The sequence below is a fragment of the Bombina bombina genome, chromosome 7, assembly GCF_027579735.1.
Source record: "Bombina bombina isolate aBomBom1 chromosome 7, aBomBom1.pri, whole genome shotgun sequence".
Lineage (NCBI taxonomy): Eukaryota > Metazoa > Chordata > Amphibia > Anura > Bombinatoridae > Bombina > Bombina bombina.
Genome location: NC_069505.1, coordinates 441423659 through 441439527, shown reverse-complemented (window position 1 = coordinate 441439527; position 15869 = coordinate 441423659). Strand labels below are relative to the sequence as shown.

The window sequence follows — 15869 nt, the reverse complement described above, 5'->3', positions numbered from 1 at the left end:
CAAATTGAGCATGAAATTTTAAGCAACTTTCTAATTTACTCCTAGTATCAAATTTTCTTCATTCTCTTGGTATCTTTATTTGAAATGCAAGAACGTAAGTTTAGATGCCGGCCCATTTTTAGTGAACAACCTGGGTTGTCCTTGCTGATTGGTGGATAAATCCATCCACCAATAAAAAAGTGCTGTCCAGAGTACTGAAACCAAAAAAAGCTTAGATGCCTTTGTTCTCTTGCTATCATTATTTGAAAAAAGAAAAATTGATAATATGAGTAAATTAGAAAGTTGCTTAAAATTGCATGCTCTTTCTGAATTACAAAAGAAAAAATGTGTGTACAGTGTCCCTTTAATTCAGGCACGTAAGCCTGTAACATTTACCATAAGATATGGCGGAAATATCTTTATTGGTGTGAATCCAAGGGCTACTCATGGAGTAGTTGGGATTCTCAGGATTTTGTCTTTTCTCCAAGAAGGATTGGAGAAGGGTTTATCAGCAAGTTCCCTAAAGGGTCATATCTCTGCTTTATCTATTTTGTTACAAACGTCTGGCAAATGTCCTGGATGTTCAATCCTTTTGTCAGGCTTTGATCAGAATCAGGCCTGTGTTTAAACCAATTGCTCCTCCATGGAGTTTGAATTTAGTTCTTAAAGTTCTTCAAGGGGTTCTGTTTGAGCCTATGCATTCCATAGATATTAACCCCTTAATGACCACAGCACTTTTCCATTTTCTGTCCGTTTGGGACCAAGGCTATTTTTACATTTCTGCGGTGTTTGTGTTTAGCTGTAATTTTTCCTCTTACTCATTTACTGTACCCACACATTATATACCGTTTTTCTCGCCATTAAATGGACTTTCTAAAGATTTACTATAAAAAAATTATAAAATATGAGGAAAAAATAGAAAAAAACACTTTTTCTAACTTTGACCCCCAAAATCTGTTACACATCTACAACCACCAAAAAACACACATGCTAAATAGTTTCTAAATTTTGTCCTGAGTTTAGAAATACCCAATGTTTACATGTTCTTTGCTTTTTTTGTAAACTATAGGGCCATAAATAAAAGTAGCACTTTGCTATTTCCAAACCACTTTTTTTCAAAATTAGCGCTAGTTACATTGTAACACTGATATCTTTCAGGAATCTCTGAATATCCATTGACATGTATTTTTTTTTTAGTAGACAAACCAAAGTATTGATCTAGGCCCATTTTGGTATATTTCATGCCATTTCGCCGCCAAATGCGATTTTAAATACAAAAAATCTTCACTTTTTCACTAATTTTTTCACAAACTTTTGGTTTCTCACTGAAATTATTTACAAACAGCTTGTGCAATTATGGCTTAAATAGTTGTAAATTCTTCTCTGGGATCCCCTTTGTTCAGAAATAGCAGACATATATGGCTTTGGCATTGCTTTTTAGCAATTAGAAGGCTGCTAAATGCCACTGCGCAATACACTTGTATTATGCCCAGCAGTGAAGGGGTTAATTAGGGAGCATGTAGGGAGCTTTTAGAGGTAATTTTAGCTTTAGTGTAGTAGACAACCCCAAGTATTGATCTAGGCCAATTTTGGTATATTTCATGCCACCATTTCACCGCCAAATAAAAAAAAAAAAAAAAGTTCCCTATTTCACAAACTTTTTCACAAACTTTAGGTTTCTCACTGAAATTATTTACAAACAGCTTGTGCAATTATGGCACAAATGGTTGTAAATGCTTCTCTGGGACCCCCTTTGTTCATAAATAGCAGACATATATGGCTTTGGCGTTGCTTTTTGGTAATTAGAAGGCCGCCAAATGCCGCTGCGCATCACACATGTATTATGGCTAGCAGTGATGGGGTTAATTAGGTAGTTTGTAGGGAGCTTGCAGGGTTAATTTTAGCTTTAGTGTAGAGCTCAGCCTCCCACCTGAAACATCAGACCCCCTGATCCCTCCCAAACAGCTATCTTCCCTCCCCCACAATTGTCCCCGCCATCTTAAGTACTGGCAAACTCTGCCAGTACTAAAATAAAAGCTACAGGGAGTGCAGAATTATTAGACAAGTTGTATTTTTGAGGATTAATTTTATTATTGAACCATGTTCTCAATGAACCCAAAAAACTCATTAATATCAAAGCTGAATATTTTTGGAAGTAGTTTTTAGTTTGTTTTTAGTTTTAGCTATTTTAGGGGGATATCTGTGTGTGCAGGTGACTATTACTGTGCATAATTATTAGGCAACTTAACAAAAAACAAATATATACCCATTTCAATTATTTATTTTTACCAGTGAAACCAATATAACATCTCAACATTCACAAATATACATTTCTGACATTCAAAAACAAATCCGTGACCAATATAGCCACCTTTCTTTGCAAGGACACTCAAAACCCTGCCATCCATGGATTCTGTCAGTGTTTTGATCTGTTCACCATCAACATTGCGTGCAGCAGCAACCACAGCCTCCCAGACACTGTTCAGAGAGGTGTACTGTTTTCCCTCCTTGTAAATCTCAAATTTGATGATGGACCACAGGTTCTCAATGGGGTTCAGATCAGGTGAACAAGGAGGCCATGTCATTAGATTTTCTTTGCCAGCCACGCTGTGGAGTACTTGGACGCGTGTGATGGAGCATTGTCCTGCATGAAAATCATGTTTCTCCAACATAGGTGTGTCCGGTCCACGGCGTCATCCTTACTTGTGGGATATTCTCCTCCCCAACAGGAAATGGCAAAGAGCCCAGCAAAGCTGGCCATATAGTCCCTCCCAGGCTCCGCCTACCCCAGTCATTCTCTTTGCCGTTGCACAGGCAACATCTCCACGGAGATGGCTAAGAGTTTTTTTTGGTGTTTAAATGTAGTTTTATTCTTCAATCAAGAGTTTGTTATTTTAAAATAGTGCTGGTATGTACTATTTACTCTGAAACAGAAAAGAGATGAAGATTTCTGTTTGTAAGAGGAAAATGATTTTAGCAACAGTTACTAAAATCGATGGCTGTTTCCACACAGGACTGTTGAGATGAATTAACTTCAGTTGAGGGAAACAGTGAGCAGACTTTTGCTGCTTGAGGTATGACACATTTCTAACAAGACTTGGTAATGCTGGAAGCTGTCATTTTCCCTATGGGAACCGGTAAGCCATTTTCTTAGTTTAGTATAAGAATAAAGGGCTTCATTAGGGCTTAAAAAACTGGTAGACATTTTTCTGGGCTAAAACGATTACTTTACTAAGCATATTTGGCAGATTATAACTATTAATAGTTATTATAATCTTGGGGATTGTTTTAAAAAAACGGCAGGCACTGTATTGGACACCTTTTTCACTGGGGGCCTTTTCTAGTCATAGGCAGAGCCTCATTTTCGCGCCACTAATGCGCAGTTGTTTTTGGAAAGCAAAGCATGCAGATGCATGTGTGAGGAGCTAAGAACCACTGAAAAAGCTTATAGAAGGCATCATTTGGTATCGTATTCCCCTCTGGGCTTGGTTGGGTCTCAGCAAAGCAGATACCTGGGACTGTATAGGGGTTAAATGTAAAAACGGCTCCGGTTCCGTTATTTTAAGGGTTAAAGCTTTCAAATTTGGTGTGCAATACTTTTAAGGCTTTAAGATACTGTGGTGAAATTTTGGTGAATTTTGAACAATTCCTTCATACTTTTTCACATATTCAGTAATAAAGTGTGTTCAGTTTAAAATTTAAAGTGACAGTAACGGTTTTATTGTAAAACGTTTTTTGTGCTTTGTTGACAAGTTTAAGCCTGTTTAACATGTCTGAACCATCAGATAACGATGTTCTATATGTATGAAAGCCGAGGTTTCTCCCCATTTAAATATGTGATAATTGTGTCATAGTGTCCAAACAAAGTAGGGACAATAATGCCATAGATAATGATATTGCCCATGATTCCTCAAATGAGGGGAGTAAGCATGGTACTGCATCATCCCCTTCTGTGTCTACACCAGTTTTGCCCACACAAGAGGCCCCTAGTACATCTAGTGCGCCAATACTTATTACCATGCAACAATTAACGGCTGTAATGGATAATTCTATTGCAAACATTTTATCCAAAATGCCTACTTATCAGAGAAAGCGCGATTGCTCTGTTTTAAACACTGAAGAGCAAGAGGACACTGATGATAACTGTTCTGACATGCCCTCACACCAATCTGAAGGGGCCAGGAGGGAGGTTTTGTCTGAGGGAGAAATTTCAGATTCAGGGAAAATTTCTCAACAAGCTGAACCTGATGTTGTAACATTTAAATTAGAACATCTCCTCGCACTACTTAAGGAGGTATTATCTACTCTGGATGATTGTGACAATTTGGTCATTCCAAAGAAATTATGTAAGATGGACAAGTTCCTAGAGGATAAGGAGTGGGAAAGGCCCGGCATACCTTTTGTTCCTCCCCCTATATTTAAGAAATTATTTCCTATAGTCGACCCCAGAAAGGACTTATGGCAGACAGTCCCCAAGGTCGAGGGGGCGGTTTCTACTCTAAACAAACGCACTACTATTCCTATAGAAGATAGTTGTGCTTTCAAGATCCTATGGATAAAAAGTTAGAGGGTTTGCTTAAAAAGATGTTTGTTCAGCAAGGTTACCTTCTACAACCAATTTCATGCATTGTTCCTGTCACTACAGCTGCGTGTTTCTGGTTCGAAGAACTAGAAAAGTCGCTCAATAAAGAATCTTCGTATGAGGAGGTTATGGACAGGGTTCAAGCACTTAAATTGGCTAACTCTTTTATTTTAGATGCCGCTTTGCAATTAGCTAGATTAGCGGCGAATAATTCAGGGTTTGCTATCGTGGCGCGCAGAGCGCTTTGGCTAAAGTCTTGGTCAGCGGATGTGTCCTCCAAGACCAAATTGCTTAACATCCCTTTCAAGGGTAAAACACTGTTTGGCCCTGACTTGAAAGAGATTATTTCAGACATCACTGGGGGAAAGGGCCACGCCCTTCCTCAGGATAGGTCTTTTAAGGCTAAAAATAAGCCAAATTTTCGTCCCTTTCGCAGAAACGGACCAGCCTCAAATTCTACACCCTCTAAGTAAGAGGGTAATACTTCTCAAACCAAGCCAGCCTGGAGACCGATGCAAGGCTGGAACAAGGGTAAGCAGGCCACGAAACCTGCCACTGCTACCAAAACAGCATGAAGTGTTGGCCCCCGATCCGGGACCGGATCTGGTGGGGGGCAGACTTTCTCTCTTTGCTCAGGCTTGGGCAAGAGATATTCAGGATCCTTGGGCGCTAGAAATAGTTTCTCAAGGTTATCTCCTGGAATTCAGGGAACTACCCCCAAGGGGAAGGTTCCACAGGTCTCAATTATCTTCGAACCAAATAAAGACAGGCATTCTTACATTGTGTAGAAGACCTGTCAAGAATGGGAGTGATTCATCCAGTTCCATTAGGAGAACAAGGGATGGGGTTTTACTCCAACCTGTTCATAGTTCCCAAAAAAGAGGGAACATTCAGACCAATTTTAGATCTCAAGATTCTAAACAAGTTTCTAAGGGTTTCATCGTTCAAAATGGAAACCATTCGAACGATCCTTCCTACCATCCAGGAAGGTCAATTCATGACCACGGTGGATTTAAAGGATGCGTACCTACATATTCCTATCCACAAGGAACATCTTCGGTTCCTAAGGTTCGCCTTTCTGGACAAGCATTACCAGTTTGTGGCACTTCCATTCGGATTAGCCACTGCTCCAAGGATTTTCACAAAGGTACTAGGGTCCCTTCTAGCGGTGCTAAGACCAAGGGGCATTGCAGTAGTACCTTACTTGGACGACATCCTGATTCAAGTGTCGTCTCTGTCAAAAGCAAGGGCTCATACGGACATTGTCCTAGCCTTTCTCAGATCTCACAGGTGGAAAGTGAACATAGAAAAAAGTTCTCTGTCCCCGTCAACAAGAGTTCCCTTCTTGGGAACAATAATAGTTTCCTTAGAAATGAAGATTTTTCTGACAGAGGCCAGAAAATCAAACTTCTAAGCTCTTGTCAGGTACTTCATTCTGTTCTTCTTCCTTCCATAGCGCAGTGCATGGAAGTAATAGGTTTGATGGTTGCGGCAATGGACATGGTTCCTTTTGCACGGATTCATCTAAGACCATTACAACTGTGCATGCTCAGACAGTGGAATGGGGATTATACAGACTTGTCTCCGATGATCCAAGTAGATCAAAGGACCAGAGATTCACTCCGTTGGTGGCTGACCCTGGACAACCTGTCACAGGGAATGAGCTTCCGCAGACCAGGGTGGGTCATTGTCACGACCGACGCCAGTCTGGTGGGCTGGGGCGCGGTCTGGGAACCCCTGAAAGCTCAGGGTCTATGGTCTCGGGAAGACTCTCTTCTCCCGATAAACATTCTGGAACTGAGAGCGATATTCAATGCTCTCAAGGCTTGGCCTCGACTAGCAAAGGCCAAATTCATAAGGTGTCAATCAGACAACATGACGACTGTTGCATATATCAACCATCAGGGGGGAACAAGGAGTTCCCTGGTGATGGAGGAGCATCCGGGGGAGTGGGAACTCCATCCGGAAATCTTTGCCCAAATAACTCAATTATGGGGCATTCCAGACATGGATCTGATGGCCTCTCGTCAGAACTTCAAGGTCCCTTGTTACGGGTCCAAATCCAGGGATCCCAAGGCGACTCTAGTGGATACAATAGTAGCACCTTGGATCTTCAACCTAGCTTATGTATTCCCACCGTTTCCTCTCATTCCCAGGCTGGTAGCCAGGATCAATCAGGAGAGGGCTTCGGTGATCTTGATAGTTCCTGCGTGGCCACGCAGGACTTGGAGCCGATGACGTATTCACCAGGTCTGCATACCACCATGGAAGCTACCTTTGAGACAGGACCTTCTTGTTCAGGGTCCATTCGAACATCCGAATCTGGTTTCCCTCCAACTGACTGCTTGGAGATTGAACGCTTGATTCTATCAAAGCGTGGGTTTTCAGATTCTGTAATAGATACTCTTATTCAGGCTAGAAAGCCTGTAACTAGAAAAATTTACCATAAAATATGGAAAAAATATATCTGTTGGTGTGAATCTAAAGGATTCCCATGGAACAAGATAAAAATTCCTAAGATTCTTTCCTTTCTACAAGAAGGTTTGGAGAAAGGATTATCTGCAAGTTCTCTGAAGGGACAGATCTCTGCTTTATCTGTTTTACTTCACAAAAGGCTGGCAGCTGTGCCAGACGTTTAAGCGTTTGTTCAGGCTCTGGTTAGAATCAAGCCTGTTTACAGACCTTTGACTCCTCCCTGGAGTCTTAATCTAGTTCTTTCAGTTCTTCAAGGGGTTCCGTTTGAACCCTTACATTCCGTAGATATTAAGTTATTATCGTGGAAAGTTTTGTTTTTTGGTTGCAATTTCTTCTGCTAGAAGAGTTTCTGAGTTCTCTGCTCTGCAGTGTTCTCCGCCCTATCTGGTCCATGCAGATAAGGTGGTTTTGCGTACTGAGCCTGGTTTTCTTCCGAAGGTTGTTTCCAACAAAAATATTAACCAGGAGATAGTTGTACCTTCTTTGGGTCCGAATCCAGTTTCAGAGAAGGAACGTTTGTTACACAATTTGGACGTAGTCCGTGCTCTAAAATTCTATTTAGAGGTTACTGAAGGTTTCAGACAAACATCTTCTTCGTTTGTTGTTTATTCTGGTAAAAGGAGAGGTAAAAAAGCAACTTCTACCTCTTTCCTTTTGGCTTAAAAGCATTATCAGATTGGCTTTTGAGACTGCCGGACGGCAGCCTCCTGAAAGTATCACAGCTCACTCCACTAGGGCTGTGGCTTCCACATGGGCCTTCAAGAACGAGGCTCCTGTTGACCAGATATGTAAGGCAGCGACTTGGTCTTCACTGCACTCTTTTGCCAAATTTTACAAATTTTATACTTTTGCTTCTTCGGAGGCTATTTTTGGGAGAAAGGTTTTGCAAGCCGTGGTGCCTTCCGTTTAGGTGACCTGATTTGCTCCCTCCCTTCATCCGTGTCCTAAAAGCTTTGGTATTGGTTCCCACAAGTAAGGATGACGCCGTGGACCGGACACACCTATGTTGGAGAAAACAGAATTTATGCTTACCTGATAAATTACTTTCTCCAACGGTGTGTCCGGTCCACGGCCCGCCCTGGTTTTTTAATCAGGTCTGATGAATTATTTTCTCTAACTACAGTCACCACGTTACCATATGGTTTCTCCTATATATATTTCCTCCTGTCCGTCGGTCGAATGACTGGGGTAGGCGGAGCCTGGGAGGGACTATATGGCCAGCTTTGCTGGGCTCTTTGCCATTTCCTGTTGGGGAGGAGAATATCCCACAAGTAAGGATGACGCCGTGGACCGGACACACCGTTGGAGAAAGTAATTTATCAGGTAAGCATAAATTCTGTTTTTTCTTGAAGGATGCAGACTTCTTCCTGTACCACTGCTTGAAGAAGGTGTCTTCCAGAAACTGGCAGGACTGGGAGTTGAGCTTGACTCCATCCTCAACCCGAAAAGGCCCCACAAGCTTATCTTTGATGATACTAGCCCAAGCCAGTACTCAACCTCCACCTTGCTGGCGTCTGAGTCGGACTGGAGCTCTCTGCCCTTTACCAATCCAGCCACGGGCCCATCCATCTGGCCCATCAAGACTCACTCATTTCATCAGTCCATAAAACCTTAGAAAAATCAGTCTTGAGATATTTCTTGGCCCAGTCTTGACGTTTCAGCTTGTGTGTCTTGTTCAGTGGTGGTCGTCTTTCAGCCTTTCTTACCTTGGCCATGTCTCTGAGTATTGCACACCTTGTGCTTTTGGGCACTCCAGTGATGTTGCAGCTCTGAAATATGGCCAAACTGGTGGCAAGTGGCATCTTGGCAGCTGCACGCTTGACTTTTCTCAGTTCATGGGCAGTTATTTTGCGCCTTGGTTTTTCCACACGCTTCTTGCGACCCTGTTGACTATTTTGAATGAAACGCTTGATTGTTCAATGATCGCGTTTCAGAAGCTTTGCAATTTTAAGAGTGCTGCATCCCTCTGCAAGATATCTCACTATTTTTGACTTTTCTGAGCCTGTCAAGTCCTTCTTTTGACCCATTTTGCCAAAGGAAAGGAAGTTGCCTAATAATTATGCACACCTGATATAGGGTGTTGATGTCATTAGACCACACCCCTTCTCATTACAGAGATGCACATCACCTAATATGCTTAATTGGTAGTAGGCTTTCGAGCGTATACAGCTTGGAGTAAGACAACATGCATAAAGAGGATGATGTGGTCAAAATACTCATTTGCCTAATAATTCTGCACTCCCTGTATATTTGGGCTTTTTTTTTTTTTTTAGCATATTTACATATGCTGCTGTGTAGGATCCCCCCTTAGCCCCCAACCTCACTGATCCCCCACCAAACAGCTCTCTAACCCTCCCCCTCTGCCTTAATGGGCGCCATCTTGGGTACTGGCAGCTGTCTGCCAGTACCCAGTTTAGTGTAAAAAAAAAAAGTTTTTTTTTAAATTGCCCTTTTCTGTAGTGTAGCTTCTCTTCCCCCCCCCCAAGACCGACCCCCCACCCCTTCCAGATCCCTTAGATGATTTAAAAAAAAAAAATTAAATGTGTTTTTTTTTTTTTTTTTTTTTTTTACTTTTATTAAAAAAAAATTTCTGCAGTGTAGCGGTTCCCTCCCGCCCCATGCACGCGCGCTCCAGTCTGTCCCGATCCCGCCCCCTCCACTTGGCACATCGATGGCCGCCCACCCGCCTCCCAGGCTGGCTCCCACCAACGATACCGGCCACCGATGTCCGGTGCAGAGAGGGCTACAGAGTGGCTCTCTCTGCATCGGATGGCCAAGGGGGGTTATTGCAGGATGCCTCTATCAAGGCATCACTGCAATAACCGGAAAGCAGCTGGAAGCGAGCAGGATTGCTTTCAGCTGCTTTCCAAACCAAGGACGTACGCCACACGTCCTCGGTCATTAACTATTTTTTTTGAGGACGTATGGCATACGTCCTTGGTCGTTAAGGGGTTAAGTTGTTATCTTGGAAAGTTTTATTTCTTGTTGCCATTTCTTCTGCTCTAAGAGTGTCTGAGCTTTCGGCATTACAATATAATTCGCCTTACCTTATTTTTCTTTCGGATAAAGTGGTGTTACGTACTAAACTTGGTTTTCTTCCTAAGGTTGTTTCAGACAAGAACATTAATCAGGAGATTGTTGTTCCTTCCTTGTATCCTAATCCTTCTTCTCAGAAGGAGCATCTTCTGCACAATTTGGACGTAGTCCGTGCTTTAAAGTTTTATTTACAAGCGACTTAGGACTTTCGTCAATCGTCTTCTGTTTGTCATTTTTATTTTCTGGAAAACGTAAGGGTCAGAAAGCTACGGCTACCTCTTTCTTTTTGGCTGTAGAGTATCTTCCGTTTTGCATATAAGACTGCTGGACAGCAGCCTCCTGAAAGAGTTACGGCTGTGGCTTCCTCATGGGCATTCAAAAATGATGCTTCAGTTGAGCAGATTTGCAAGGCTGCAACTTGTTCCTCTTCACACTTTTTCTAAATTTTACAAATTTGATACCTTGGCTTCGGCTGAGGCTGTTTTTGGGAGAAAGGTTCTTCAAGCAGTGGTGCCTTCCGTTTAGGTCCCCTGTCTTGTCCCTCCCTTATCAGTGTTCTCTAGCTTTGGTATTGTATCCCACAAGTAAGGATGAAATCCGTGGACTCATCCGTGTCTTTAAAAAGAAAAGAGAATTTATGCTTACCTGATAATTTTTTTTCTTTTTAGACACGATGAGTCCACGGCCCACCCTGTTCTATGAGTCAAGTTATTAATTTTTGTACACTTCAGACACCTCTGCACCTCCGCTTTTCCTTTCTCTTCCTAACTTCGGTCGAATGACTGGAGTGGGAGGGAAGGGAGGAGCTATTTAACAGCTCTGCTGTGGTGCTCTTTGCCTCCTCCTGCTGACCAGGAGGTGAATATCCCACAAGTAAGGATGATGATCCGTGGACTCATCGTGTCTAAAAAGAAACCATTTATCAGGTAAGCATAAATTTTCTTTTTCCTATGAAATATAAATGAAAGGACTTACCTGCCAGGGTCTTCTGCTGTGGAGCAGTCACAGCACTCCCGGTCTGTCAGCTTCATCTGACCGCTGGCAGGGACCTGAAGGTAAAAGAAAAGGAACCAACCCTGGTTTCCTATATAGGGGTTAGCATAAATTGTTGGAGGTCGGTAAGGTAGCCCTTTTCCTCCATAACTCTTGCTGTGTCCATGTAATCCTTTTTAGTATTACCCCAATCCTCGCTTACTGGGAAACTACCCATTAAAGGATTAAATTCTTGAATTTCTTTAGAGCACCATCTTTGCACACCTCCATGATGTACAAGGCAAAGAATGACTGGGGGTTTAGGAAATGGGAGGTATACTTAAAGCTTTGCTGGGTTCTTTGCTGCCTCCTGGTGGCCAGAAGTTGAATTCCCACTAGTAATTGGAATGGATTTGTGGTCTCTCCATGCCATTGGAAATAAATACTTTTTACCTCTGATTACCTTGTATCTAAGCATCTTCTGACAGCCTCCTGATCACATGACTATTTAAAATTGAGTTGCATTTAGTACTGTTGTGCTAACTCTCAAATGACTCCTCAGACGTGAACACAATGTTATCTATATGGCCCACATGAACAGTCAATCTCCTGTTGTAAAAAGCAAATACAAAATCATGTGATAAGAGGCTGTCTGTAGTGGCTTAGAAACGGGCAGAAATTTAGAGGTTTAAATGTTAAAGTATATTAATATATCAATATTTGTGCAAAGCTGGGGAATGGGTAGTAAAGGTGTTATCTATCTTTAAATCATAACAATTTTAGTGTAGACTGTCACTTTTAATGCTAAAATCTATATAGTCTAAATATGTTTTGATATAGATAAAATTAGCAGGTATACTTTAAAGGGCCATAATACCCAAATGTTTAAACACTTGAAAGTGATGCAGTATAGCTGTAAAAAGCTGATTAGAAAATATCACTTGAACATCTCTATGTAAAAAAAGAGATATTTTACCTCAAAAGCTCCTCAGTAGCCACCTCCCATTGTAAAGTATTTCTAAGCAGCATTTTAGTGCGTCTGTCCTGGGACATCTGAAGGGATGAGCATCGTGCACTCTCATATTATTTCACCAATCAGGTAAAGGAAGCTTACTATGAAATCTCATGAGAGTTAAGTCAAATCTCATGAGATCACAGTAAGAGTTCATGACCTCAGCACTGCTGATGCTGATTGGCTGCTGTTCATTTCTTCTTTTTTTTTTTTTTTTAATTTTTTTACCTGCAGCTGGGAGCAGGTGAATTATAACTTTTTACACAGAACTTACTCTGCTGAGCTGAGGAAATTGTGAGGTAAAATATCTTCCTTTTTTACATAGAGATGCTCAGGTGATATTTTCCTGTCAGCTTTTTAGTTATACTGCATCAGTTTCAAGTGATTTAGCATATGAGTATTATGCCCCTTTAACTGCAGATTCAGACCATTTTTATGGGCATGTCAGACACTTTGGCTCATTAAATCATCATGTTCAATTTCAAATACAAAAAAACATGAACAATATTCCATACATTTTAATACTCTGCAGTAGGTATAACAAATTAAGGGGAACAAGTTACAGTACGGTGCCCCTTTAAAGTTCTCTGGTATATTCATAATATCTAAGATCAGTATTCATGCGTTCGCGCTGCCTGTTACATGACTGCTGGCGCCTGTATATGGGGGACGTTTACTATTAGATCATGTGTGTGTGCTGCCGCCTGCATATGGGGGGGATGTTTACTATTAGATCATGCATTTGCGCTGCCTGTTACGTGACTGCTGGCACCCGTATATGGGGGATGTTTACTATTAGATCATGCATGTGTGCTGCCGCCTGCCGGGGATAATTACTATTAGATCATGCATGTGCGCTGCCTGTTACATGATGCTGGCGCCCGTATATGGGGATGTTTATTATAAGATCTGTATATGAGGGGCTGGTTTTCTATTAGATAATGCGTCGGTTGCTGCTGTTGACTGCTGCCTGCATATGGGGGATGTTTACTATTAGATCATGCGTGTGCGCTGCCTGTTACATGACTGCTGGCACCCCCGTATATGGGGGATGTTTACTATTAGATCATGCTTGTGCGCTGCCTATTATGACTGCTGCCACCTGCGTATGAGGGATGTTTACTATTAGTGCGTGTGCACTGCCTGTTACATGACTGCTGGGTGATTTGTTTGCTGCCTGCCATCATGTGATGCGGCTTCAAAGTTGTCAGTAAAATGTAATTACCTGAATTTTGCCTTTTGTGTTTTTGTTATGGTAAGTATTTCCAGCTAATAGTAAATCTGTGCAATTTGCCGTATGTCAGGAGATAATCCTGCCTTCTGGGCACTCACCTGGCCACGCTGCTTCTTTATATTTGTCATTCAGGAACTCCTGCAAGAAGAGACACGCCAGAAGCTGAGCCTGAGCACCAAAGTCAAACAGCTGGATGACGAGAAGAATGGTTTCCTGGAGCAGCTGGAGGAAGAGGAAGAAGCAAAGAGGAACTTGGCCAAGCAGATTTCCACACTGCACTCTCAGGTAAGGCCTGGTCCCAGTCTACCATTGCCCAGTTAAGTTAATGTTTCATGCATTGATGTATTTACAACAAGCAGTGTGGGGCTTGGCAGAGGTTTGCCAACATTCAAAGTACTAACACTCAAGCTTATGCAGTAATTGTAAAACAGTCTGTTATCCTGTATTTACCAGGGTGTGCGCACAAAGTGAGGAACCAAATGTTCACTGATACGTAATGACCTGTGGTCAGTAATGCCATGTTACCTTTTAGATGGTGGATATGAAGAAGAGGATGGAGGATAGCGTGGGTGCACTTGAGAATGTTGAGGAACTGAAGAAAAAGCTACAGAAGGACCTTGAGGCCTCCAACCAGCGTTATGAGGAGAAAGCAGCTGCTTATGATAAACTGGAGAAGACCAAAACTCGCCTGCAGCAGGAACTGGATGATATCAGTGTTGACCTTGATCACCAGCGGCAGATTGTCTCCAACCTTGAAAAGAAGCAGAAGAAGTTTGATCAGGTAACAAGACTTTTTATAAATAAATTCCTCTTTACCATGAGCAGCCACACTGGTAAAGTCTTTAGCAGAAGTGCCAAATGGTTAGAAATCACAAGAACCACATTTATTTACTTAGGTCAAACAGTTGACCTTTTGTTGTTTGTAGATTGGACGTGGAGACATTTAAGTAAGACCCTTTTTTTACTTTTTTTATGTAGATGCTTGGAGAAGAGAAAACTATTTCTGCCAAATACGCAGAAGAGCGTGACCGTGCCGAAGCAGATGCTCGTGATAAGGAGACTAAAGCTATTTCTTTGGCACGCTCCCTGGACGAAGCTCTGGAGTTTAAGGCAGAGCTGGAGAGGCTCAATAAGCAGCTGCGAACAGAAATGGAGGATTTGGTCAGCTCTAAGGATGATGTGGGAAAGAGTGTAAGTCAAGCAGATGACTTGATCACTGTGTGCTGGTTTGTAGAGACTTCTGCATTGCTTCTACAGCACTGAGCTTAACTGTATTCTCTAAATAGTGTCAGTAATAAGGGTACCTGGGGCTATGGCCAGTGAGGGGTCAGCTCAGAAATGGCACATTAAAGTTTGCTACTGCATTTGTGGTATTAAAACGGTTTCATTAACTTGATTCCCGTCAACAGGTTCACGAGTTAGAGAAGTCTAAGCGTGCTTTGGAACAGCAAGTTGAGGAAATGAAGACGCAGCTGGAAGAACTGGAAGATGAGCTTCAGGCTACAGAGGATGCCAAGCTGCGCCTGGAAGTTAATCTTCAGGCCATGAAGGCACAGTTTGAGCGTGATCTCCAGGGTCGTGATGAGCAGAGTGAAGACAAGAAGAAGCAGCTGGTCCGGCAGGTGAGGCAGATTAGATTTTAGTCGACCCGATTGCCCAAGTAATACACCACAGCCACTGTATTCTAACGCAAAACATTGTAGCTGATTTGTCCTCTGTAAATTTACTTTTTTTTTTTTTTTTTTTTCTTTTTTTTTTTTACTTTTGTACTTTTTAAATAGGTGAAAGAGATGGAGGCTGAGCTGGAGGATGAGCGTAAGCAGCGTTCATTGGCTGTGGCTGCCCGCAAGAAGCTAGAGATGGATCTGAAGGACCTAGAAGGACAGATTGACTCTGCAAACAAAAACCGAGAGGAAGCTATTAAGCAACTTCGCAAGTTGCAGGTACTGTAGCATATCGCGAATCATTTTCTTTTGAGATTAAAATAGGGGTCTGGTGAACAAAGGGTATCTTGCTGCTAAATAAATCCTGGATTAGTTCTAGTCTGACTCACCTGTGCAGCTTGAGTAGTGCATTGCTAAAATACCATTATGTAGTTTAGGATTGGACCCAGGGATCTTATATATTGTTTCCATGAGCTCACAGCTTGAAACTACTCTTGTGGCTTTGCAGGCTCAGATGAAGGATTACCAGAGGGAACTGGAGGATACCCGAGCATCTAGAGATGACATCCTGAGCCAGGCCAAGGAGAATGAGAAGAAAATGAAGAGCATGGAAGCTGAGATGATCCACATGCAGGAGGTAGGGACGACAGAGCTGATATGCTGTAAAGTTGTCTTTAGGGTTAGCAGACTGTTAATGTGACTTACTAGTATGGAGGGTTTTTGAGAGATCAGGACTGTTCTGCTGGTAAGAAAATAGTTGACATGAGTGCTGCCACCAGATAAAGTTTAAAATATTTGCTATTTATTTTTTCCCCTCTCCACCAGGAACTGGCAGCTGCAGAGCGTGCAAAACGCCAAGCCCAGCAGGAGAGAGATGAGCTGGCAGATGAGATTGCAAACAGCAGTGGTAAAGGG

At 42.2% G+C, this 15869-nt stretch overlaps 1 protein-coding gene across 1 annotated transcript in view; it reads left to right on the top strand.

Moving 5' to 3' along the window:
- Positions 1-15869, top strand: part of MYH9 (myosin heavy chain 9) — a 75125-nt gene that overhangs the window by 48857 nt on the left and 10399 nt on the right. The window contains exons 30-36 of the mRNA XM_053721373.1: positions 13423-13575; positions 13823-14071; positions 14269-14481; positions 14700-14912; positions 15072-15233; positions 15463-15591; positions 15780-15868. Of these exons, the coding sequence (XP_053577348.1) occupies positions 13423-13575; positions 13823-14071; positions 14269-14481; positions 14700-14912; positions 15072-15233; positions 15463-15591; positions 15780-15868 (1208 nt within the window). The remainder of the gene's footprint in view (positions 1-13422; positions 13576-13822; positions 14072-14268; positions 14482-14699; positions 14913-15071; positions 15234-15462; positions 15592-15779; position 15869) is intronic.